This window comes from Falco naumanni, chromosome 1, assembly GCF_017639655.2.
Source record: "Falco naumanni isolate bFalNau1 chromosome 1, bFalNau1.pat, whole genome shotgun sequence".
NCBI lineage: Eukaryota > Metazoa > Chordata > Aves > Falconiformes > Falconidae > Falco > Falco naumanni.
Window position 1 is genome coordinate 40,787,384 of NC_054054.1, and position 27,479 is coordinate 40,814,862.

General features: G+C 44.0%; 1 protein-coding gene across 1 annotated transcript in view; it reads left to right on the forward strand.

The window, feature by feature from the left end:
- The window catches only part of DDRGK1 (DDRGK domain containing 1), a 40,474-nt gene extending 23,334 nt beyond the window's left edge, over nt 1-17,140 (forward strand). The window contains exons 5-9 of the mRNA XM_040590932.1: nt 5,558-5,680; nt 7,829-7,867; nt 12,397-12,453; nt 13,838-13,886; nt 15,197-17,140. Coding sequence (XP_040446866.1) covers nt 5,558-5,680; nt 7,829-7,867; nt 12,397-12,453; nt 13,838-13,886; nt 15,197-15,369 — 441 coding nt within the window. The 3' untranslated portion in view covers nt 15,370-17,140. The remainder of the gene's footprint in view (nt 1-5,557; nt 5,681-7,828; nt 7,868-12,396; nt 12,454-13,837; nt 13,887-15,196) is intronic.
- Nucleotides 17,141-27,479: the final 10,339 nt, after the last annotated feature.

The following is a 27,479-nucleotide window of genomic DNA, read 5'->3' on the forward strand; positions in this document are numbered from 1 at the left end:
AGTTCTAGGGGCTAAAATCTTGCATATTCTTCAGAAAAATAACCCTTGGTTCTGTTTAAATATATTTGTATGCACATATAAATAAAGTGTGGTTGCCCCTTGGCTTCAGTGTTGCAAACCAGATAATATATTTTTAAATTAAAGTTTCCTTTCCAGTGTTCTGATGACCTGATTGGCTATGTGTGTGAGGAAGCTCCTTGCTAATTGGCATTTGCTTCAGCTCTGCTTTACCCTGGGGATTTCCCTTTCACTCTTGGAGTTTTTTAGTGGTGCAATGGTTTACCAACCGACACCTTATCAATGAGAGCGAACTTCCTCTGATGTTGCAAAACAGTGTCTTCGTACAAAGCTTTGCAGATTGCTCACATAAGAGCTTTTTTTTTTTTCCTGTGCACAGGGATTTTTGTAGATTTTACTCCCTCAGCCTAGCTTTGCCCTGCTAAGGAAACTGCTTGTGCAGGTGCAGGGCTCACAGCTATCACTCTTCTATACTAAAATGCAGCGCTGAACAGGGTGTGTTGCTGTGGACTACTCTGGAAACATAGCTTAGTACAGTAGAGAAGGTACCAGTCTTCCAGTGAGCAAGCTTTTAACTGTTGTGAAACAGAAGGCCACAGCAGGAGTGGGGACCATTACATTAAAACAAGATCTGTATTTCTTGAACATAGATAGCTATGCCCAAAGTTTCCAAACTAGGGCAATTTTATGTAGGCTTTCAGTTTTGCATTTACATGCCTTAAATAAAAATGGTCTGGATGAGCTAGTGATCCAAAAGGTCCTGTTGAAGCTTTTGAGAACTAAAACCCAAAAGTTTTGGCTCTTTAATTTGATGTTTGATCATGTAAGAATAGGCACCAAGTTTTAAAATGTTGATTGTTGAGTTATTGTGTGTAGCATTATGTGACCGTCGAGATTTGTGTGCTTCTCAGCAGAGCCTTTCATTATCTGTTTGGCATTTATATCCACTATTCATACACAAACAGTGCCTTGCTGGAGACTGATGGAAACTACTACATTGTTTCAGCTTAAGCATCAGTTTTCAAGTGTGTACACTTTTCTGAAAATCAATTTCTTCTAAGGAAGTAAACATCTAAAAGCTTGCAGAAAGCTCATTCTACTGTGATTTTGAGAGGGTGAGGACTTTTAAGAACACTTACTCTGTCTTTCTAAAGGTATTTTTTTTATTTTGTGCCTAAACAGTGAAGTGGGCAGGAATCTTGGAGATCAATCTACTCTGTGCCAAATTATTTACAGTAGAGTGCCTTTTTTCTTCCTGCAGAACCTGCACTAACAGTCCAGAAACTGGATGCTATACAAGGAGGGTTTCTTTGGTCCATGAACCTCAAAGCATTTGGCATAGAAACCAGTATGCTCTTTCTCATTCTGCACATTAAAGAAACAGCTGCAAACAAGGAGCAGCTGGTAGCAGGTAGTGGTTGGAGTCCAGTGTTTGCTCTCCCTTCCTCACTAGCAGTGAGATCTCTTCCACTTAGCAGTCAAATAAGCTGCCTAGAAGAGATTTGTTTGTCAGCAGGTTGGTCCTTTGTCTGATTTGTAGGGGAGTTGGCACAGCACACAACTAACAGCTTCCTCTCTAGGAAAGCTGCTTAGGCAAAGCTTTCAGAAAAGCTATTTACTGTATAGGTCAGTATCACTTAGTCTCAGTGTAATTTTAAATGGGTTACTGCAATGAAAGTTAGGAACAGTGGTTCCGTATCTTCTTGCTGGACCGTACTGTAAGGGTCCGCACCTATTGCTAAAAATAGTATTGCATGATAAACCTCCAAAGGCTGTAATCTGTCAACTAGGCAGAACAGTGCAGTTACTCAAGCAGCATTCCAGGACTCCAGAGGGATTTGTGATCCCAAGAGTCAAGGTTGTCTTCCAGCTCTAAGCCTGAAAGTTTTCAAGATGCTCTGGGTTTCACCTGATACAAGATTGGGCTCTTGTGCAGTTGTGTGTTTTTGATGTCATAGAAATAATCATTGTGATCAAGGTAAGAGTTGAACAGAAGGTGGTGATCTGAGAGGAGCCTCACAGCAAATCCAGGTCCTTGGTGGGATGGAAAGAACCTGGAGAGCAGTGGCAGGACTGGGTCTGGGTGCAGTGGGAAGTCAGTGCTTACTAGATTTGGTATAGGAAAGGGGTAAGGTTGTTGCAAAGTGTCTCCCAGAGTGCTGGAGATCCACAGGGTGCACAGAGCTCTGGAAACTCTTGGGTCTCTGCCATGGTGGCACATGGGACTCGTAGCAGGCATGCAGAGGTAGAGTTGATCCAGCAGTGATAATGTGGACATTTCATCAGAAAAAGGAGAGAAGGAAGAAAGCTTTAAGGGATTAATTTTAATTTCAAACACACACACCTGCCCCAATGAAGACATTGGTCAAAGTGAGAGAGTTTGTTCTTCACGCCATGTAGTAAACTGATCAAGAAGAAATCTTCACACTGTAGCAAGTTCCCCAGTTTGAGTAACTTTGAGGTGGGTGAGAAGTGAACCTGCTTCAAAAAAAAAGAAAAAAATAAAAAAAGGCAGGCAGCTGAAGGTGAGCATCTGCAGTCACCAAATTTCCATGATGCTGGGATTTCCCCACCACCCCACCCATTGCTTAAGGGAGGTGGCCCAGCTGTTATCTCTCCTCTGAGCCACATGCTTTACCACTTAACTCCACAGCAGTTAATGAGATCAGAGTGAGGAGAGGCAAAGAAGCCTGACTGGCAAAGATGTGGTTTTCTTAAATTTATATTTGTGCTGAGTGCCCCCTATATGACTTGCATGAAGCAAGTACTGGGCTCTTTCATTAGTAGACCCTGGGGTGCTGAGAGTGTTTCTGTGTGTGGGTTATGCATGCAGACAGACTGTGTTTTGTGGGAAATGACACCTGTCTAAATTTGACACTGCAGCTTCCATGACTTAGGTGTGCAAAAGAAGAGCACTAGCGTGATGGTGAAAAAAATAGCTGAGAGGGAGTGTTGATAGACAGCCTGACTTCGCTAGGGTTTCCCCTGCTCAGCCTCACTGCTGTTGCTGGTTGCTTCTCCCAGTGCAGTTGGGCAAAGTCATCTCTCCTCTTGGCTTTGGCTGTATCATTCGTATTCTGCAGAATGAATCATAGGTGAATTTAGGTAGTAAAGCATGTGAGACTGTATAGGAAGTGGCTGGGATTTTTAGTTATTAAATGAAAAAGCTTCTGGAAACAGTGTTATGGAGGAGGCTACAACCGCCAGGAAACACAAAGCTTTCAGGGCTGACATGCTTTAGCTACTGAAGCAGTGGCTCAGGCCACCTGGAAATGCCCTGCTGATCGTAGTATCAAAACTTAGGATCTGGCAAACAAACTCATGTTGGCTTTTAAGGAGACCACGAAAGAGGGAGTGATAGCAGAGTCCTTTGCCAGTCTTGCAGCAGAGTTGCTTTTCTGCACATGTTGCAAATGGAAGTACTAATTGTTACATGCTGGTATGTTTTAATAAAATTCGAGGTACTATTCTTCAAATAGGTAAGGAGGACAGGAATGAGTCTTGTTCATTTGTTGTTAGACCTTCCATAAACAGGAAAATATTTTTTAGTTATTGTTGCTCTCAGTTATAAATGGGATGCTGTCTTCTCTTTTTTTTTCTTTTCTTCATAGAACCATCTAGAAATTACTTGCCAAAGCAATTTTCAGGTTTTGTGATTGTTGTTTTTTGTCATTTCAAATCCTGTTGAATTACAACCTCTGTAATAGACCAGGGGAAGAACCTTATTCTTGTATTTCCAGGATCAAGTCAAGATTAAATTTAATGCACTTAACAAGAAAAGAACAGTTGCTTTCATTTCCAGATGAATTATGGTTATGTTGTTCTTGGCACCTGTAGCACTTTATAAGGAAAAAATGAACTATTGGGCTTTTGCTAATAGTTGTTACAGTGATGAATGACCCAGAAAATGGTCTTGTTTTTTCTCGAGGCCTTCCTCAGATCTATAGGGTTTTTTTATGAGATAGCAGTTTAAAAAATGGTTTTGACTTTGCGCATACGATAAGATCCTTTTGGTCCTGTTTTTCTCAAACTTGCATGTAGGTAGTATTCCTTCTTGTGACTTCATGGGAGTTTGATTAAATAAAATTGGGACCAAATACACTTCCTCTTAGTTTTTTTATTGAAAGGCAAGCCTCCATCCCCATTTCTGGTATCTTGCTGGTTTTGGCCTTACATGGCATCTTTTCTAATATGGACATTTTTCAATATACTCAATGACCTGTTTCTGTCTCTTCGTGCTTTAATGGAACAAGCGTTTGCTCTCTAGCCGTTTAAGGAAGCAATTACCATATTAGTGACAAAGAGATAGCATGGCGAGCATTTAGAAATCAATAATTAAGAGATCAATTCCTATGATAATAGGAAAGGCATACCCTGAGATTGTCACTGAAATCTAAGGAACTCATCTTCCTAAGTTTTAGTCAAGCCTTTGCCATGTGATAACAACTAGAGGCCAGTCAAGTTGGAATCTCATTGTACCAGGTGCTGTACAAACATAAATTTCTCTGTGGAAGAAACAGTTCTGTAAGGAAACATTTTTCTTCTGTGTGAAGTTAAACGTGTAAAGTGTTTCAGAGAACAGCAAAACAAGTTTTAAAAGAAAATGATGGAAAACCTGCAAATTTATAACCTCCCAGTAAAAACCTGTTCTTTTTTGAAACATTTTTTAAAGTAATCTATCACATTCCAAAAATTTTAATCACAGTTTTGCTTTGGAAATGTGTGACTATTCTATATAACCTAGATATAAATCACTATTTTACTCATGTTGGGCTTAGAGTTTTCTGGATCTGCATAAGTTTGGGTTTTTTAAGACCTAACATTTCTTGCAGGGTAAGTAAGCAACTGGAAGTATTTTTGTTGTAAATAACTAAAAACGGAGCATATAGGATTTGGTTAACAATCAAATATCTTTAAAACCCCTTTTTTTTAATACAGTAATGCTTTGTCTCCTACATCTAAAATATTTTATACAGTTCTTTAGATTCCATGTAGATGTAGTTTGCTTCTATGTCATAAGAAAGAGAATTTACTTGAAACACTTTTACAGGCCAGCTTCTTCCCACACACAGATGGACACCAGTTTAACTCCACTATTCTTTGTGATCATTCCCAATGTACACTAGTGCATGTCAAAGCAGAATTGGGGTCAGTTACTGAAAATGTGGATGTTGCATCAAAGTACAGTTAGGGGCAGGGACTTCCTGTCACGGGATTTACAGAAGAAACATATTCATGCAAATTAAGCAAGCAGTTTGCTATATAAGTGTGGTTTTTCTCCCCTGTGTCAGATCTGTTAAGAACCAGCCTAACTATATTGTGTGTGAGCTTAATGACCATGTGAGATGGTTACTACCTTTAGGGGTGCTGGTCAAAGTAATGATGCCATCAAGGGAGAACTTAGACTCATTTTGGAAAATCCTAATCTGCTGTCTCTCTTTGTAAAACCAGACTGCAGATAAAGAAGATGCTACTTTACTTAAAAATAAACCTTATTTGGGGAGGAGCAAACTGACCATTTGTCACCTTTCCTGTCCAGGAAGAGGAAAAAAGGAAGGCAAAGGAAGAAGAGGAGAAAAGAGAGTATGAAGAGTACCTGAAGCTGAGGGAGAGTTTTGTAGTTGAAGAGGAAGGGGTTGAAGAATCAATGACAGAGGAAGAGGTATGTATGTTAGGCTGTTACTGCAGTTTCCTTTTATCATTAGGCTCAAGTTGCCCTTGCTGCATTCTGTCTTGTGTAAAACAAACTTGAAAGTAGGAGTCAGCCAAATGTTTTTGCTTGTAGAAACTAAATTATGTATATGGCACAAGTTAACCTGCATTATTTCCTGGGGAGTGCTACAGTTCCTCATACCAGACTCCTACAAGTTAGAGTGCTAAGGCAAATGCATATTGCTGGAAGTTAGTTCTCTCCCTTCATCTAAGGACTGAAATAAAAGTAATCCTGGAATTCAGCTAATCTTTCTGTCGTCGGCTCTGCCCTACCCATGTACAGTGGGCCAGATGAAAGTGAGGCTAAATTTGGAGTTTGGTAGTGCCCACATATCTTTAGGGGAATTGCTTGGTTTTGGTTTTATTTTCTAGACCAAGAGCTGCTGTGAAATCAAATTAAAAACCAAGCTCTTGTCTTAAAAGGCTTCTTTTAAGAGAATTCATAGGACACAGCCCAAGTGCTTATGGGTTGTACATTGGAAAATTGTGCATGCGGTGTTGCAAATGATTGCTATGGTTGATAGCATTTCAGATTTGTGCATAACGTTCTGTATGCTGCTCCTGTGGCTGCCTGCAGGCGCGCTTCTGGGGATGGGGGTTGAAATGTGATATTTGACATATCACAGCAAACTTGAAAAAGTTTCACTGTTGTGGGAGGCAGTGTTCTTATTCTGTCTGCTGAAAACCTGTTAGCTTCATTTTAGTTGCTATCAAATGCTGAAATTGCTCCTGGGTTGTAGCAGTCAAATTTGAGCTGCATTTCATGATACGTATCCTTTTTCAGGACCATGGGTGCACTCGCCTCTCTGCTAAAGCAACCCTGTTGAATTGAATGGATTTCCATCTAGTGTGACTAAGAGTGGCTTTGGGCTGAGGAGCTCGTAATGAGTCAATACTGCTTGACATTAGTCACAAGTTCTCACTGTGGATCTCTTCCCATTAAGATAAATTCCTCCAGTATGCCAGGATTAACACCAAGAGCAGTTGTAACCTGCAAAGGGAAATTTCCTAAAATGCATACTTTCTATTAAATGTTCCTTCAAAAATGTGTGCCTATCCTGTTAGAAGATCAGATTATACCTAAATATTAGTGTTCCACTTTAGATGCCCTTTGAAGCTAGAATGTGTTTATTGTCTGTGTTCCTACAGCTGCCTGTCAAGGAGAAATTAATCTTTCTATATGTGGGAACAGAGGAGGGTGTTTCTCACTCTAAAGAGCTTGGCAGGCAGTTGATAATGCCTGGATCTCAACATAAGATATCCTTGATAGGGGTGGGGAATTAGAACTTTTTAACAGTAGGTGATTTGAAAGTCATAATCAGAAACAATAACAGGTACGTAGTTATTTGGAGACACCAGTCTTGCAGAAATGGCAGGCCACCCTTCTGCCTTGTGGCAGAAAATGTACTGAAGCATTTTAGTATCCTGTTACAATAGCTGACTCTGCCTTGTGATGTTGAGGCTAGTGTGCTGAAAATCAAGGTCCTGAGTCCAGAGCCAAGCAGTTAATTAAGGCTGATTGATTTCCAGGGTTGTAAAGTAACTTGATCTCCTGTTAACTTAAATGCACATTGTTTGCATTTCCTTTGAAAATTGAGCCGCTTGTATTAACATGCCAAACTTCAGGTGCATAGCTTTGGAAACAGCTTGAGCTTCCACATGTGTTGTGCAGCTGTGTGCTACACTTGACCATCTGTACGAGCTGTCTCCTGAATCACTCTTACTTTACCCCTGTACAAAATGTCCTCAGTGTGTATGTGTAACTTCATACACAATGGACAAACTCACCCAGCCATGGTTATTTTAGGGTACGTATGATGTGAAGAGTAAAAGATTCAGAAGATTTCCTTTCAGGAAATACTTAAACACAAATTCTACTTGAGCAATGTTCTATCTTAGTAAATACTTATTGTAAATTCCTAGTTAAGATTAAATCTAGATATTATTTTTTTCCAGTTCAAAATCTCCCTCTGTGTGTAGTATTTAAAACTTCGGAAGTATGCAAAGCAAACACTTAATACTTGTACTCAAGAAGTTTGCAATGCATTTAATGTTCATGAGTTTTTAAAATAACAGCTGTTTTCCTTGCTGTATCCAGACTCGCAGCTTTCTAATGGAATTTTTGGAATATGTGAAGGTAAGCTACCGTTGGTCTTTCTGTTCCTTTTATACTTGTTAGTCTGTGTAAAATACCCTTGTCAAAGAGCTGAGTTGCAGAAAGAAGGGAAATCTTGACATCCACTTTGATTTAGTTAAATATTCAACAAGTAACAAAAGTGGTACCTTGGCTAAAGTCTGCATTATTTACTTAATCATGTGTGAGCATGTCCATCATTGTTAAAATAGTTTGTAATATAGCTGTGTCTTGGCTTTTGGGGGCAGGATTGTAGCTCTTGCCCTCTTTCATAAGGATAGGCATTATAAACTTTGTGCCTGGTGGATCACCCTCAGAGTTTATAAACAGCAATATTTGCTGTCAGTTGGGATTTGGGTCATTCAGGCTTTTTGTTTGTGAACATCAGCTACTGATTTAGAAAATGATCTCTACATCTCAGCTCAGCGTAAGAATTGCTGTACCAGCATGTGGCCTGCCATGCGGGATGTGTTTGTGTCTGAAACACTGGCCTTGTAAAGGTCAATCCAACTTTCCATGTGATTTCTTTTCTTGTTTTGATCCGTGCAATTTGCAATTGTTGTCTTAATGTTCGGAAGCAATATTTAAGAATAAGATCACTTGTTTTTAACAAGGTGGTTTAGTCTCCCATCATATTGTATGGTTGGTTATTTAAAACCTGTGGTGTGTTCACAAGGATTTCCATTTTTGATCTGTAAGGACAAATGCTTCTTTCTCCACTATTGGTCAAGTGCGTTTTTCTGCTCTAACAATGTTACACAAATCTTTCATCCTAATCCTTTCCTCCTTCATGGAAACTGGACTTATATCTCACAATGTATGTCATGTGTGAAAGACTTCATTAGTAAGCAAGTCACTTGTGTACTTACTGAAGTCCTAACCATTTTGTTAATCCAGAATCTCACACTTTGGGCCAGTTTTGCATATCCATTATCCCAGCCAAACCACGGACTTACAAGCAGATTTGTTTCATGGGTAATGCTTTGCAAGGAGTCAGTGTGAGTGAGTGCCATGCAAGTCTGAACAACGGCTTGACCTGGAGTTGCTGGAAAGCTACAGGTGCAAGCGCCTTTTGCTGTGCTGCTCTCTGCCTCCTGCGTCACTGGCACTTTTGGTGGTGTATCCCATTGCCAACGGGCCACAGTGAGAGAGGTTGCTAGGGTTGCATCTGTCGAGCACTTGTAATTTGGAAATGTGTAACCTGCTAGATCTCAGAGTTAGGATTTACTGCAGTCCAAATGAAAATAGCCCCTGTTCTGTAACCAAGTCCCCAGCATAAGCTAGTCATCTCTGATCAGAAGCACCACCAAAAGCAGGTGAGACAGCTGAGAGCAGATTGTAAACGCTATGGGTAACATGCTTAAAGACCCTAAGTAAAACCATGGAGTGACGATGAAGCATCAGATGACACATTTCACTTTGCAGCCACGTGGTGATTTTGATATTCTGTTTTACCCAGAAGCCAGAGAGATCCCTTTGAAAGGGAGGGGAATTCTGAAATGGCAGTGTCTGTTCAGACCACCCTCTGTTTCAATTACTATCCATGGAAGTAGACTACATGGTATGGTGTGATCCCAGTTCACCTGTTCCCATCTAAGGCTTTCAACATACTGCCAAGCTGTGGAGTAAGGAAAATGTGCTGTTCTTGATAAACAAGCTGTCCTAGCATAACAGTAGGTAGAACATGTCCCTTGGGATCTTCTGCAAAAATGGGGAGGGGGGGGGGTGTTCAAGGGATAATGCAGTAGGGTCTGTTTCTGCACATTGGCCTAGTAGTTACCATGGTGGAACGGATTAGTCACAAACTCTCAGTTCAGTGTTCAAGCACATATGTATAGTTTCATTAGTCACTTCTACTTGACGTCAGAGAAAAGCATGGGCTGAAAACCTAATTCAGAAGTACTTCAACACCTGATTTCCTATGTAGAAATGAGTTGCAGAACTAGGGCATTGCTTTCTTTTACAAGTTTTAGTATTTTTTTAATCTTGAAAGTATGCTTAATATATAGATTATGTATTGCACTTATTCTCTCACAGAAACCGTTGACTTGTATCAAGAAGCAGTGCTAAGCTGCTAGTAGCTGTCTGAAAAGTGTATAAATTAAGATCAAGTGACATTTTTACAAAACAAAATTTAATTTAGCTCTTCCGTTGAATAACTTATTTTACTGGTATAACTGACTGGAGATAGCTCACTCCGTGCTTCATTCCTAAGTGTGTTTGAAATAAAATGCAGCCTCTTTTCTTCAGCTCTGCCTCCTGGGATTGTTTTAAATGGGATTTTTCTTAAAGGCACCAAAAGGATTGACAATCCCCAATTCTGCTTTTCTGAAAGCTAAGTATCCCCCTTCCTTTGGGGGTTACATAGTAGCCCTGCAACCAGTTTAACCCCTCTGCTGCAGTATCACCAAATCACACCCTCAGCTGTGGCAGTCTTTGCTGCGGTTGCTGTCCTGTGTGTGTGTTTGCTTCTTACAGTGGCCAGTCCTCAAGTTACAGACTCGACTGCTCTGCTCTCAGAGGAGCAGAATAACCAGTTCTTAATGGGAGCGTTATGGTTTTACTTAGCAGTGCTGTAGCTGCACAACACACACCTTACAAACCAGCTCTGTGGGCTCTCTAAGCACTTCAAAAAATTCATAATGAAATGGGCAGAGGTTAAAGAGTGGCCGAGCAGTTCCCTTGCTGTGGAGCACTAGCTCTCTTGGCCCAGGGAAATAGGAGCCTGCATTTTCTCCATCAGACTGTTCTCACCCGGCTTGATAGTATATCATTGAATGCATCTGAATTACAGCCAGTAAATTGAAACAACAAACTACATTTGAAGGGGATAGCAAAGGACTCAAGCTTTAATCCTTCCTGGTTTTTCTTAAAAAATCATGCTTACAAGATAAGGGGGAAAAAATGTTATTCATCTTAATCCTGAGAGCTCTTGCTCTGTTTCATCCCTCGCTGAGGACAGCGGCAGAATCATACCTAAAATTAAATTAGTTCAGTAAAATGTGGATGTGTATATGTGGCTCTATGAAAGTTAAGTCTGTCTTTAAATCGTAAAGCATGTGGTGAAGTGTTTTGTTTGCTTGAGACCTCAAAATGTCATTATATTTCAGAGTGTGTGTGGGGAATGCATCCAAATTCCACCTCACCCTCTGGGCTCTTATTCACAGCAGGATCTATCTTGGAAACCTTCCATTAAACTTGGTCATTGAGGGTGAATATCTTCAAGTGAAGGTTTAAATCCTGTTTTTCTTGTTTATGTGGCTTTGCACCCCCTCGCCCCCCCCCCATCCTTTTAAAAGAAGATGTGACGAATCTTGGCAGTTCCCAGCTCTGAGAACTGAATTCCATGGACTGGTTCCAATTCCATGTGTTCAGTCTATGGTATTCAGTTCTCTAGCTTGGCTGCATCAAACTTCACAACTACTAAGTCTGTGTGTGGCTTTTTTTGTCTGATTTTTGTTCATGAAAAAGATTCATCTATTTCAGCCTCTCTTAATTTCTAATTTATCGGTGTCTTTCCAGCGTACTCTCAAGATCAGAAACAAATGCATCTGTTGTTTGAAGTATTGCATCTGATAATGTAGATGTAGCTCTTGTGGCTGTACATATATGGCTCTTAGGAATGTGGTCCAGAATGTTAACTGAACAGTTTTCAAAAGCTTTGTATTTTCCAAGGTCCTTGCAAACAGCGTATCCTTTTACTGCTTCTAAACAGACAAGTTTCTAAAACTTTTGCAGATAAGAAAACAGGAACCAAGTAGCTCCAGATGAGTGCACCAGGTGTTTTCTCTAATTCTCTGGAGCTACAGAGAAGCATAAAACCAGATGTGAGCAGTGATGACTGTGTCCTGACTGAGAAAGGCTGCAGTAAGAATCTCTGTCAAAAGCCAGATGAAGATTTGCGGTTCCTGCTTCTGCTTTTGTTCTCAGAGATCGCTGCGCTGCCTGTGCCCGAGTGTGTTAGCAGTACACTTCCAACACTGACAATTTTAATAAGGTGTTCACTTGCTTAGGAAGATTAATGTCATTAATACACAACATTACTAAAATAGGCTAAAGTTCATAATGCTGCCAGTCTTGTCTGGATTTTTATGTATGTGCCAATATGTACCAGTGGTCTTTTTAAAAGGTACTTTGAAGCATCTCTCAAACAAAAAGGGATCTTGTTAAAGCATACTGAAAATTAAAGGTAGCAGTTGAGAAAGTCAGCATGAGCAAGAACAGAGCCATGGCTGTTTATTGTGATTGTGCTCATCCTGTCCTCCTAACATAAGAAAAGGTTCAGGATGAACACTGGCAAATGTATTTGAGTCTTTACTTAAGTGGGTCAGAGCATTCACGCTTTCCATAGAGCAGACTGGTTTAAGTAACTGAAGTTAGTTTTTCATCAGAGAAGAGTGCTTACTAGGAAAAGTTAGTTAGAATGACAGGTTCTACTTTGTCTATTAAATGCATTATTTTATTTGAAAGGAAAACAAATATGCTAACCCTCTAATTCATCAGCTGCATTTAACTCTTGTTTATTTCCATAGAAAACAAAGGTAATCCAGCTTGAGGACTTGGCTTCACATTTGGGTTTAAGAACACAGGTAAGGACTAACTTTTGGGGTGCAAGTACAAGCCATGACTTTAAAAGGACAGGAAAGTGGAGTAAATAAGGGTAATAGTTATGCAAGTGTTTCAGCATTACTGAAAACGTCTGGATTTTGGTCAAGATCAGCAGTCGGCCCTAAAAATGTGGCCACTCATCGAACTACCACCCGGCTGGTGAAGGACTGTTGGTGTGCAAGATTGTTTTAGTGAAAAGTGCTCAGTCTGCCTCTTGCACAGCTGCCTGTTGGGTAATGTATCCTATAGTGTTTGCAAATATGGTAATAAGGCAATTCAGGCTACTTGGGGATAAAAAGCAGAGCTAGAAGCACATTCAGACACAGTCTTCATAATTGGAAATGTTAGATTTGCAGACAATCAATAGATGAGGTGTTTTGCTCCAATTGCTTGTGTATTCTTAGAACACTGAAGAATTTGTATCTTCTGGTGCATCAAGAAAATTGTCCTCCTCAGCACCATATAAGCCTGTCAAAGTGAGCTCATGGTGTGATATCTGTCCTTTCCCCCCTCCCCGGCCCCATCCTTTTCCTGTTCTCTAAACATTTTATGTTTTGACTCTGAAGAATAGTCATGGCTTGGTTTATTTTATTATGAGAATATTTGACATGTATTTCTAAGTGACCAGTGTTTTCTGTTGTTGTGTACCTTAATCTTATCTTGGGGTACCTCAGCACAGCATCTTATGCTGCTGTAAGTCCAGGCTGCTATGCCCCTTCCTCTCTCTTAAACCAGAGCTGGTTTAAGCATGCAGTGAGGCAGTTGAGGGAATTTATCTGGTTGAAATCTAAAATATAATTTGCTTCTGTGGTCACATAAATACAACAAAGGGAGGTAAGCAGAACTGTGGGAGCCAAGGTTTAGATACTTGCTGAAGGTGCGGTGGAAATGCATGCTTGGAGTAACTATAGAGTCAACCCAGCAATAAATTCAGCCAGTCGTTGCTTTGGATTAGTAAAAGAGGTTTCCTCTTTAAACGGAGCAGGAAAAAATATAAAAAGCTCTGGAATGTATCGAGTGTAGCCAGGTTCTTGGAGAAGTACCTAAGTGTACTTCATGGAACTTGCATGTTGCATTGGCACTATACAGCCTTTCCCTGAGAATATTTCTATAACTGTCCCCCCACATTCCTTGTACAGCCAGGTAACAGCAATAGAAGTCTTATTTGGGGGAAGGGAAGTTATTTGAACACCCCAGAGGGCTTACTGCATCTGTCTGTGTGGAAATACCAACCTGTATCCTTTACTGTAGTCTTTAACACAGAGGATTTAAATGTAAGCCTCCATCTGTATTTTATCTGAACATGCAGAAGGTTTTTTGCCTCCCTCTTGATCAGTTTTTTATTCCTTTTTCTCTTCTGAACAGGATGCAATTAACAGAATCCAGGATCTGATGGCAGATGGCACTCTAACAGGTGACAGCCAAAACACAAAGGGAATTTATTGTAGCTGGTGAATAGGTGGCACAGAAAATGCCTTTGCTGTGGTAGAGAGAGGCTTCCAGTGTAATTTCTGTTTTTAAACTGCAGAGGATCCTAGCAGGACTTGATAAATAGGTATTTTCATAATTGCTGCTTCAGCTGCAGTGTCACTACTATTTAAAGCACTTTTTCGGATCTGGTTGCTCCTGTGATACATTATACGGGGGTGGGGGGTGAATGTTCCCAACACTCAGGAACCAGCACAAGGCTTCTGCATGTTGACTGAGCCCTGCTGAAGGCCTTCTGGGGTTGCTGAGCAGCCAGCTGCAAATGGTGTCTTCTGAAATCTGAATTTAAAAGAATCACTTGGATGTTTTGGGGTTGTTTGTAATTTGCTAACATGTTGTGAAAGTGCAGTGGCTAAAGCCAGGACCATGGCATGGCATGCTGTGGGAAAGGCAAACATGCGGGAGCACTCCAGGATGCTAGTCGTGTACCCATGCAGTCAAAGTTGGAGCGTAAGCAGAGACCGAGCACGTGGGTAGTTCCCTGTCTGAACAAGTCTGGTTTATTGCCGGGCAGTCTTTTTCTTTCCAAGGATGAAGTAAGGGAAGGTGCCACTGCAAACATTTATTAATCTGATACTGTGGCCGTGGCTGGGAAACATCTACCTTGGTGGGTACCTGTGGATACCCATTCAATTGACCTAGTAGCGCTCTGAATCAAAGCATAAGGATGTGTACTGTCCTGGCTGTGTCTCTGGCCTAAAATGCACGGCAGTGGGGCGCTCTGCCTTGTGTTTGATCCTGTAATGCTTTAAAAACAGAGGTATCTGTTCTCACTCTTGATGGAGCGACTGAAATACAGAAAATAAGCTTCATTCCCTTTTAGAGGGGTTGGAATGGCTGAGCTGGGCCCCGCAGGGGCTCAGAATCACCTCCTGGACCTTTCTGCCACACTCTTTTCTCCACCAGCTGCTTGGGCCCAGAACATGGGCACCAAAACTATGTACCCAAAGTAGCTGCTGTGGTACTCCCAGCTAGCTGCACACAATGAAAAAAAATGTGTAACTTTGAACAAAATTAGTCTTACCAAGGCACTTGGCTATTGTTGTAGCCCTGCTCAAAGACCCAACAGCAGAGAGGAAATAAAAGCCTGACTGCTAGCACATTGTCCCGCCTGCCCTAGATGTGGAATGCAGCCTCAGCAGTTTGAACATCCCTTCCAAAAGAAGCAACTGATGTCTGTTGGGAAGTGAGAGGAGCCAGAGTGCTGACTTCAAGGTCCTTTCTTTCCCCCTGTAGGTGTGATTGATGACAGAGGAAAGTTCATCTACATTACTCCGGAGGAGATGGCTGCTGTGGCTCAGTATATCAAACAGCGAGGACGAGTCTCCATCGCAGAGCTGGCCCAAGCAAGCAATTCCCTGATCAACCTCCAGCCTGACAGCCAAGCTGTGGCTCCAACTGTGGCGTGAAATTGTGGTGTGAGAAAACCCAGCAGGAATTTAACCTTTTAATAAGCCACATAATTAAAAACAAAGAAACCCTCTAGTCCATTCACAGTGCTTCAAGATAGGATGCTCTTTTTAAGGGTCAGCTGCAAGACTTGATCAAAAGTGTTTCTTTTTTTATGTTAGAGCTGGTATAAAATAGGACAGTCATTTGTGCAACAGAGGCTAGCCAGGAACTTGGGGCTAAAACATTGATGCACCTGTACCCTGGGAATATCAGTAGTTACATGGTTACTTTATCCTGGCAGTCAGTCTCATGTGACTATACCCAAACTTTTTCCTGTTACCAGATTCTGATGTATCAAGTATATCTGGTTTTGATTGCATTCAGAATTCTCCAGGCTTGCTCTGCACTTTAGGGAGCTGTATAACTTTGTGGCAATGATGTACACAGCCCAGAATAATAGGTGTGTAGGGCTGAGGCTTGCAGATTTTGTCTTCTGGATCAACATTGGAAGGATAGAGTAAAAAGAAACACTGCAAGTTGTGTCTTTGTTTTTACTGAAATATATACTGAAACTCTAGAAAGAGAGCTTGCTATATTGTGAGAACTTCCAGAGGTTATTTCAGAAAACCTTTGCTATATAAGTAAGTTTTGCTTGGTTTATATAATGTAAAAAGTTCACTCGCAGACAAGCTGCATTACTTTTCTGTAGCCAAGAGACAGAAGCACCTCCAGGGAAAGGCACTTGCCTCATCTATTGTGCAGGCCAATACCAACCAGATTCTGATGATTCATCCTTTGAAGTAAGAGCCAGCTCAGTGCATCTGAAGGTCTCGGACACCCCTGCCCCATGGCCTTTGTGTTCTGAATGTTTAGGGGGTTTTAAATAAAAAATTCAGGCACTGAGTCATGTGATTAATGTTACCAGTAAATTATTATTAATGTATTAATTGTCGGGGTCAGTATGTGTTGCGACGGAGGGAAGACACAGTCACTCAATATGAGTGATCAGCAGACTTCATTTATTGTACCTTACAGTCACCTTTTATGCCTTGTTATAATTAGCTCATACATATTACAAAAGTTAAGCTCATTATTGGTTAGTTGCCTAAATACCAAGCCTGCCCCTAGTTTGTCTTCTGTAGTTATGTGTTCCCACCTGCAACATTCTTTTCCCACCGCAATCTTCCTGTTACTGTGTAACAAGAACAGCCAAGGATAGTGTATTTTTGCTTTACTTCAGATAAGCTGAGAGCGATGTGCATTTTTGTCCAGCCAGCTGGACTATGTCTATGTGACCCTTTTCAGCTAGCCAGTTCTCCACAAGTATATTTCCTGCATATAAGAATATTTATATTTTTAAGAGCCTGATTGATGCTTTTTTAATTCTTTTCTGAAATCAAAAGAATCTATGTGGATATACAGTAATTGGGGAGGGCAAGAGGGGCTGGTTTTGTCTCTACTAAACAGAGACACAACTTGAGGAGACTAAAAGCTGCACTACCAATGAGACTAGATAGCAATAAAACAATGGAATGACGCATATTTCCTTTTTAATCTCTGTACTGCTGCTGAATGTGATACTGTGCAGGAGCGCTGAGGTACAGTGCAGTAGCATGTGTTGATGTGAAAGATCAGTACTTCATTACTGTGCTGCACAACAATAATCAGCAGAGAAATTACTTGAGATTTGAGGCTTGTAAAGTCTCCTAATTATTCAAAATTTGATTTTTGCCATGATTTTTTTGTTCTTTCTTAAACTATTTTTGTAATAAAACAATATTGAAACAATTGTGGAGATTTATATTAGAGATTTTTTTAATAATTTTTCAATGTGTTAAAGGGTTTTAGGAGATAAAGGAGCCAGCTAGCAATGCCAGCCTCCAGCATGCCAGTCAAAGACCAAAGGTATTCCATGAAATCCACAGAAATCACTCCAAAGTACATTCAGTTTCTATGAATGTAACAAATAACACCATCTCGGGTGTGCAGTGCAAGCTTACTTCTGCTCTGCTAGTACAACTGCATCAACAAAACTGCCCTGCCGTTTAGCATGGTGTGTGCAGTCTTGTACACACATCTGTATCTTAGCTTGGCCAAGATTTGCATCTTGTAATACTAGAATAATCCAGACCATTTCATTATCGAAGTTTCACAGGGCTGTGCCAAAGCCAAAAGGGTTGTTTGTGCAGGACTCTATGAAGACTTGAGTAAAAGCTGAATTTAAAGGAGGTGCTAGGCAGAAGAAAGTGATAGCCAAGTGTTTATTACGAGCTGAATTGATGTCTGTTAGAGGGCTCTGACATTAATGAGCACCTCAGAGGTGTGACTTACCTAAGCTCCAGAAGCTTCTGTTTGGAGCTCTGGGAGAGTGTTTCCATATTAAGTGAAGCATGTGAGGCAGGCAAGGTAGCCAGACCGAGGCCTTTCATGTGAGATGTGGGTCACCAAACAAGTTCTGTAGATCTTTCTGCATGTTGTCTGTCACTGTGCGAGACAGAATTTAACCTGTAGGTCCCTCCTAGTGCTGAGCTCATACCTAATGCTAGGGTTTGGGGCTCTGTGCTTGCTTTTATCCATGATTCTTTACTAGGGATTCCCAGCATTGCACTTTGGACCTGACCGTGGCCATGCTGTTCCTGAGGTTGTGGAATTAATTATATGGAAACTGGAGCATAGGTCGGTGATGGTCTTCGGAAGAGCTAATTGTCATCTGGCTTCACTGTGTTATAGTCTCGGATGTGACATCAGCCACTATAAGATGTGACCAGGGTAATATGTAGATGGGGCTTGGAGCAACCTGGGCTAGTGGAAGGTGTCCCTGCCTGTGGCAGAGGGTTGGAACTAAGATTGTCTTCAGCATCCCTTCTAACCCAACCCAGTCTATGACTACGTAGCTGTGCCAGCAGCTAGTGTGTCTGTTGTAGTCCTCCTCTAGCATTGCCATTCCCGTTCTTTGCACCAATTGCATTGTTTCAGTGTTCAGGAAAACTCGCTTTTGTCGTTTTGGGGTGCTTTGTGATCTTCACTGCATGTGAACTGAGAGGCCAGACACTTACATGAGCCAGAGAAAAAAAAGTCTGGCTAACAACAAGCACCCACAGGCTTCTAAATTTTCTGAAAACTTCGGTGGAAGCAAACTCTGCTCTGCTTTGAAGAAATTATTTTACTTGCTCAGGTTTTCTAGATAGCTTACAGAGCTAAGGACAAATGGATATTGGTGCTGTGACCCGCAGGTCCGTTTCAGCCCTATGCCTTGGGGAACAGCCACCACTATTAACTTGTAACTTATTTTTCTGTTAAAGAGCATTATGATATTTTCTGGGAATCTACTTAGAAGATAGTTTGAAAACCTTGAATACAATTACTTCAGGCCATTTCTTTAGATGGTTTATAAATGAAGCATTGTAAACCTATGCTGCTGCTTAAGTCTGTGCTCATGCTTTTTCTGTGAAAGTGGAGGGGGAAGAAATTAAGGGCTATGCCCCAAAAATTATTTCACTGTCAGAATTCAGAAATCATGTGATAGCTCACATCTTGTATATCCCCAGGCAGGCAGTTATCCCCACTGGCACTAAATTAGGAGACATCCACGAGTGCTGTGCCATGTCCCCAATGACCTGGGTGAGGATGGAAGCTGAGGATGCTGGCGGAGAGGTGGAATGGTCCATCAGCATGTGGGGTGCTCTCATCTCCTCCTTCCCCAGTGCTTTAAAGCTAGCCCTGACCCTCTGTTGCAGGGAACTGCTGTCCCATGGGATGATACAAGCTTGACCTGACTTGTCCACAGCACCGATCCACCCTACATGCTTATGGAAAATTTTACTGGGTCAAGTACAAAACCGGGCTGCCATGTTCATCTGTGTTAGTCTGGTCCCCTCCCTCACATCTGTGTGCTGGTGGTGGCTGGGATGGAGTTAATCCTCTTCACAGTAGCTAGTAGGGGCAACGTTTTGGATTTGTGCTGGAAACAGTGCTGATAATTCAGGGATGTTTTAGTTACTGCTGAGTAACAGTTAAACTGAGCCAAGGGCTTTTCACAGACTCACAGCATGGTCAGGGTTGGAAGGGGCCTCTGGAGATCACCTAGTCCAGCTCTGCCAGAGCAGGTGCCCCTTGAGCTGGCTGCACAGTCATGTCCAGGCGGGTTTGAATGTCTCCAGGGAAGAGCCTGTGCCAGGGCTCTGCCACCCTCACAGTAAAGTTCTCCCTCAAATTCAGATGGAACTGCCTGTGTTGCAGTCTGTGCCCGTTGCCCCTTGTCCTGCCGCTGGGCACCACTGGGAAGAGCCTGGCCCCGTCAGCGAGGAGGCTGGGGGGCTGGGAGGGGGCACAGCTGACCCCAGCTGACCCAAGGGACATCCCATACCATATAGCATCATGCTCAGCATATAAACTGGGGGGAGAAGGGGAAGGGGGGGGGGACATTGGGAGTGATGGCGTTTGTCTTCCCAAGTCCCCGTTACACCTGCTGGAGCCCAGCTGTCCTAGGGATGGCTGAGCCTGCCTGCCCATGGGGAGCGGGGAACGGCTTTTGCTTTCCCTGTTAAACTGCCTTTATCTCAGCCCATGAGTTTTCTCACCTTTACCCTTCCAATTCTCTCCCCCATCCCACGGAGGGGGGCGGGGGGGGGCGAGGCGGGGGCGAGCAGGCAGCTGTGTGGGGCTCAGTTGCCAGCTGGGGTTAAGCCACAGCAGTTTGGCACAGCGGTAAAATTCAGGGCAGTAAAATACTGGTAAAATAGTAAATACAGTAAAGTAGGAAAATTCTGGGACACGGGGTAGGGTTTGGCTGTTTTGAATTCATAAAAATTCAAAAGCGCTTCAGTAACTGCTTTCTTGGAGTACCTACCGTGTACAAACGTGACCCCTTACTGAAGTTTCTCATGGCAATTTTTGCTGGTGAGCGTTAGCTGTTTCTGCCTTACGACTAAGAACCAGGGTACGCACGGTGCGCCCAGCTAAGCTCTGCCCAGGCTTTTCACTTCGGGCTGATCTGTATGCAAATCCCTCCTCAAAATTAGCTTTGGGCAAGGACAGGACTCCTGCTCCTCCTCTTTGTTAGAGGCAGGATGGTGTCGATGTTTTGCTTCCTGCTGCTTTGGCCGATCTACTTTTGTCATTTTTAAAAAGCTAGAACATCCCCCTAGTATTTGGCTTGGGAGGGCGGGGTGGGGGCGGAATATCCCTATTTTCTGTTAAACTTTGCCTATGAGTTATGCAGCATTTACCACCGTGTTTTTCCTCTGAATTAGCACAAGAGCTCCCAAGTACTCTGGCTGTACATGGAAGAAATAATAATAATTATAATTACTAGCTCGTTTGAGCGAGCTTGTCCTAATTTTGCCGTTCCACCCGAAGGCATAGGCTGAAAAAATCAGATTGAAAACCTTGTCTTCATATCACACAAGGTGAGATCTAACCAAGGAAAACTCCAGCTTCTTTTTCAATGAAAGGATATGGTCTCTATGAAGCATTTACAGGTTATAGAAATGTAAAAGCCACAAATGTCACAAGTTCTCATTTTATTTGTTTGTGATAGGAGTTTTAGAGCCCATCAGCCTCCTGGTTTCCAGGTTTTCTCTGTAACTGTGGATACTAGGAACAGATTTGGGGTTTTGTTGTTGTTTGGGGGGGTCTTTTTTAATTGATATTGTGTGTTGATCCTTTTAGGAAAATGCTAAGTATCACAAGATGGCAGTGAATCACAAAGCTGCAATATTCCCCCCTGCACAGGAACAGCCACGTTCTGGATTCACAGATTTATTTATTTTTTAAAACCCCAAAAAGCAAATTCAGAGCATTAATACCTATGTATGGCTTGAATGTAGAGATTCCCACAAAAGAACTGATATCCAGGGAATTTGTGTGCCTGCAGCACCGTAGAGCTGATACTTTAATTCTTTTCATCTTCTGTGATTTTTTTTTTTTTAAAAAAAAGTTAAAGTCCAGCAAAACAAAGGAGGGGAAGAAAAATCCCCTTCCTGCCCTAAAGATAAAGGAACATTTTGTGATCTCTATGGACACATCTGATTTCGTCAAGTGTGACATTTTCTCTCCCTGGGGACAAGTAATTCCTATCTGTTTGTATGGTGAAACGAAGAGTGGCAGCAGCTAAACCGCTTTCTGGAACCATTTTCTGGAGGGTCCCCAGCTGGGCTGGGACCAGACTGGCGGCAGCAGTGCCCCAGCCCTTTTCAGCCCGCCCGGTCCAGATTTCTCTGCCTTCTTCACCCTTCAGAAGGCTTCTCGTTCCGAGGCAGGCTGGTTGGATGGCGAGATAGAGGAACCACCCCACATTTATTTGTTGACCAGTAACCCGATTCATTTCCCTTCTGAGTCAAAGATCTGTGCTTCCCTTTCTGACACCAAACAACCCCCCCAGCCTGATGTAGATCATCCCCTTCTGAAAGTGCCTGCACAGCTCTTTGATGGCCTCCCGAGTGCTGAGCTCGCACAGAACATCAGGGCAAAGAAGCTGCTGCTGATGGCATCCCAAGTTGTTGAATCCCCAACAACAGGAGAGGCTGCAAAGAAAAGCAGCTCCCAAGCAGAGGAGCTCCAGGGAAGGGTCTGTTTTGGAGACAGATCATTACCTGAAAGCCAGCCAGGCTGTGCTCAGGGCTGCCCAGCTGAGGACCTGGCCCAGACAACTAATCAGATGCCTTATTAATTGGGTCCAGCAGGAATGTGGCTTCTTCAAAGTCAATGGATTTTGCTGGGCAGATGAACCAGAATGGTGAGATTTAAGGGTGTGATGTACACATTGGTGCTGTGAATGACCCGAACTGTCCTCGCTGCAGGTGGGGTCTTGTGCAGGTCTTGGCTGGCAGCATTCATGCTGCAGTAGAAGCAGCTCCTCGACATTCATCCTGCATGTGGCTTTCTCTCCAGGAGCTTCACTGGCAACTCACAGTGGTTTGGGGAATCATCTAAAACCTCCAATTACCCTCAGCCAAAGTCCTGCTCAGCCATTTCCAGCTGATGAAACCCAGATTACCCCAACTTCTGATTGCCCCAAGGTCTAAGGAACAGAAGGTGGAGGGTTTGGGAGCCCATCCATGAAGGATGAGGGGGAGCTGGGGCTATTCCAGGCATGCCTGACTTGCATTTAGGTGAGAATTTCTGATACTTCACTGCAGGGACAGAGAAGGGTAGAGAAAATAATGGGAACTGGATCTAGCTGCTATTTCTGTGCATTAGCTCTAATGGAAAGATCAGAGGTGCCAAATGAAGGGGATCGCATGCACGCCTCCAGGAAAACCAGGCACTGAGCTTCAGGCATCTTGTGTGTGTGCTGAGGACACCTGTACAGCTGGCCATGCACGCACAGGAAATCTGAAATGTTCTCTACCCGGATGGTTTGCATGTGCAAGTCATCTCTGCCAGTCACTTCTGCAGGCTGCAGCCTCGCAGCTCCTCTGTATGAGTGCCCTGGAAATATCCCATATGTTAAATTCCCATATACGTGTATGTATGTGCAGTTGTCTCACTGACTCTTCCAGAGGTCAAGTGTTCAGGGACTGATGGATATCCTTGAATCCCTGGTAAATGGAGAATTTCCATCATTTTCTAACCAAAGGTACGATTTAGGGTTGTGTGTTAACACTGACCAGGTCTCAAATGATGGAGTTCATAAATGAAAAGATGCATGGAATGGGAGCTGGGGGCTGCAAATTGAAGTGAAGGCAATGTTAATGGGGCTTGGAGGAAACAGGGTCCTGAAGGACTCAGCCAGGTTCTGGGGGCTTGGCGGAAGGCAACAGAAGGTACACATGCATGTATGGCTGAGAAGCTGTGGGTATCTGCTGAGCGGGAGGTCTGAAGGACAGCGAACCTCAAAGTATGAATTTGGGTGAGAAAAAAAAAGAGACGGCCAGCTGGGGGAGGAGAAACAAGGTGGGGAACATGAAGCAAGATGAAGCGAGCAGCAGGCCCCACTGGAAGAGAAGGTGATAGCTAGAGACCAGAGGCCAGAATGGAACTGGAGGATGGACAGAAAATGGTGAGAAATCACAGCTCAGCTAAGGCAGAGACAAAAGAGAAAGGCCTCGACGCCCACGCCAGTGCCAGGCGGAGGATCTGCATGGCAGTGGACTTCTTTGAGAAGGGGCCATCAGTCGGTCCATGGGAGAGATCCAAACAGACTGACGTGCTGCCCGCTCGGAGCAAAGGCAGAGGCCATGGCCGTGCAGCTTGGAGGGAACTAGAGGAGCCCGGGCAGCAAATGGCACAACTAGAGCTGCCAGAGCCTTGTGTGACAGAGAGAGCGAAGGGACTGCAGAAACCACGGTGGGGTGGTGAGTGAACATGCTGAGATGGGATGGACGCAGCCTAGAGAAATCAATAAATTCAGAATAAAGTGTTCAAGGGAGGCTCTGGAGGCAGGATACCTCCCCAGGCCTGTACACAGCACAGACCACCCAGGTCAGCTGTTCGGCGAGGCGCTGGGCAGCAGCACCACGGTGTTTTGGAAAGGAGGGACCCAAGGAGCAAGCAGAAGGTCTCTCTGGGACCTGAAGGTCTCTCTGGGACCTGTTCTACATTCAGGCACTTGAAGCAGTCCTGGTTCACATCACCTGTTGTATTTATTCCACCTTCTGTTCTTTCCTCTTTCTTTTCTCCTTTGGCAGTGCAAGTTGTTCCCTTGCACCCAAAGGATTTCAGCTTATCACACTTGCTGATGGAAGTGGTTTCCCTGGCATCCTCACTGGCTTCACTGCTGTCCTCCTTGCCTTCATAAAAATCAAGTGACTGGCACAAATATGCATGACAGTCACAACCATCCTACCTATTTTGCCAGGAGACATGGGAGACATTGCTCTGGACATGGGAGAGTGGTTTTCCTCTCTTTTATCACCTACAGGAAAGGGGCGTTTTCTCTCTTAAGGAGGGGTTTGTCCCTGTTGTGTGTTTTAATCGCCATCCTCCCCGATGAAACCCCAGTGCTGGTATTCCCCAGGGAGGGGTGGAAATCGCAGCTGCAGCTGGCGAACCAGAGGGTGAAAGTGAGCACGGCTCAGAAGCTGAAGGTGCGGGAGAAGCCAAAGGTGTGGGACAGGTTCGTGCTGTGGAGCTGGGTGTCAATCCTCGCCCTCTCCCAAGGCACCGCCCAGGCTCCCGGCGGCAGAGGCAACCCCAAAACTCATTGATCCAGAGAGGAAAATAAATTAAAAGCCATTAAGTCTGTGGGCTGTGGGGCATCTTGGCCAGATGCCATTGTCCCCACACGGTTTCAGGACATTGGAATTGTCTCATCAGTGGCAATGGAAGAGCCTGAACTGCTTCCCAGCTGCTGTCTCTGCTCCAGAGGAGCCTCCTGCTGTCACAGCCTCTCCCCTTGTCACCACAGGAGTCATGTCTACCCATCAGGGGGACTCTGGACCTCTCCCAGCCCCAATGCCCACAGTGGCTGCCGTGAAGCCCATCAGCCTGTGCTCTGAGTTATTTTTCTTTCCCTTGGGCAGCCATGGAAGGGCCCCGGGGCAGTGGGATGCTGTGGGAGGGGTGTAGAGTCTCCAGCTCCAATGATCCAGTATAGAAACTGATGGTGGGAACCCTCCTGTTTCCCAGGTGGCATCTGAGTTTGGCAGCTGGCAGACAATGTGATGCTGTGGGGGGGCTCAGAATCTCTTTCTGCTGCATGGCTCCCTGTGGGTAAATCATGCTCCCAACCTTTCACAGGCTCAACCCACCTGGGTCTCCTGATGCATCCCACAGAGAGAAATAGATAACTGAAGCACACACAGGATGGGATCCAAACCCATGTCCGTGTCCAAGGACACCCAGCTCAGCCACACGTTGTGCTCCTGGCCAGCTGACGCTGAGGTGGACGATCTCTCCCTGGCTCTTGTGCCCATGAGAGTAGGGGACCAGGTGAGTTCAGGGGCTTCTTCAGGTACAGGGTGGTGGCAGAGGTGGCAGCCAAGGTACATGACTGCTCACTCTGGAGGACAGAGAATGGACACAGCAGGACTTTTACAGCTATAACCTGACCTTTGGGCATATCCAGCATAGCGATTTGCCCAGCTGATATGGTTGTCTCTAAAGCCTACAAAGTCCTATGCAGACCTGCACTGTGGGATGCAGTCTGGCAGCAGAGGCACAATTCCCTTTGGTCTTTCTTTCAGACCATTTTAGTGCCTGAATTTGGTTAAGATGACCTAAAAGCAGGATCAAAATGGTTACAGAGAGGATGACACTGTATACTCAGAGGCAAATCGGACATGAAGTGTGGGAGGGCCTGGCATCTCCTCCTAAAACACCTCCTGGTCAGGTGGATCCAGGGTCACCACAGATGACAGAGATTTCTGGTTTGCCTCAGAGGAAAATTTCTGCCAGTATCAAATTAAGGTCAGGGGACAGAGCAGAACAATGGCCTCATTTCAGCTTGGCAAGGCAATCTGGAGTCAGGAGCGGGGGGACCGCAGTCATGTTTACGCTGCACGGTGCTGCATGGTGCGGGGCATGGGTGCCCTGGTTGTGCTGGTACCTTTGGACAGGCTCCCACACCAAAAGAGCTGGGGAATATTTGCATGACTTATTTTCTTTCTCCACCCTCCTGCTAGGAAAATGCTCCTCTGGGCTGTCATGTGTGAGCTTCTCACACTTTGCATGAGCTCTTTGGGGAGGGCAGGATTTTCAGGTGGCCAAGGGGGAGCAGTGGGACTCATGGGGGGAAGCCTCTGAGCAAGGGGAAAGGCTGCGATGGGGCAACCACTGCAGAAAGGACTGCAGGAGGTGCTGCTGAAGCCGAAGCTGATCTGGCAGCACAAATAATGCAAGCATCTCTTATCTGCTCCATTGCAAAGTCAACCCCAGGGTGGGATGAGGACATCCTGAGGGGGCACAGCAGCTCCTGAGAACGCCTTTCCCAGGGTGATGACAACCCAGCACAAAGTCAGGTTATCTCCATTTAAAATCATTTAATACTGCAACAATTTTGGCCATTAGCACAAGCAGTCCTGTGTTTCAGCCCTGGTCATTTTGTCCCATAACAACCGGCTACAGAAACCCAGGCTGCATTTCCCATCAGCCACCCCACAGTGGGACCCACGTTGGGTCTCTGCCATCTAACAGCCCGGCCCATGACCCACCTCACCTTCCCTACGAGGGACCCAGCCACAGCCGAGGTTTCCATCTGGGTGCTCTGTGGGCTGAGGTCTCTGACCTCTGTGGGCTGCCTGCTGACAGAAAGGTGAGAGTAACTTGCCATCTGCAGAAAAGCTACAGCTCTTGGTGGTAACACTGAGGAACAACGATCAGTTGCAGCTTCTAACACAACCCACGTTCACTGTCTGTGTTGCCTCCACGCTCGCAGCTAAACCTCACAGCCATCCCCTCCCATCTGCCTGATCTATGCATCACCTTGTACTACTGCATGTATCTCCTTGCTGCCACTGCCATTAGCGCATTAAGGATGGGACTAACTGGTTCAGGGCTTTCTCTTCCAGGAGCAGTCACCTCCAAGCCATTCTCCACCCTTGAGGTGACATCAACAACCCTTCAGTGTCCTCACAGACACTGTCCTGGTTTCAGCTAGGATAGAGTTTTCTTCTTAGCAGCTAGCAGTTTTTGTTTTGGTGTTTTGGCTGTGATGTGAGAACAATGTTGATAGCACACTGATGGTTTTAGTTGTTGCTGGGTGATGTTTATACTAAATCAAGGACTTTTCAGTTCCTTGGGCCCTGCCAGTGAGAGGGCTGGAGAGGCACAGAAAACTGGGAGGGGACACAGCCAGGACAGGTGACCCAAGGAATACCAAAGAATACCAAAGACGTATTCCATACCATATGACGTCATGCTGAGTATATAAACTGGAGAAGTATATAAACTGAAGGAGAAGGAAGGTGGGGACATTTGGCATCATGGCATTTGTCTTTCCGAGCAACCGTTACGTGTGATGGAGCCCAGCTTTCCTGGGATGGCTGAACACCTGCCTGCCCTTGGGAAGTGGTGAATGAATTCCTTGCTTTGCTTTGCTTGTGTGCACGGCTTTTGCTTTACCCCTTTCCCCCACCTTTCCAGTTTGCTATTATTATTATTATTGTTAGTATTATTATTATTGTTATTATTGTTGTACTTACCTCTTTATTCTGTTTAAATTATTAAATTTTTCTTATCTCAACCC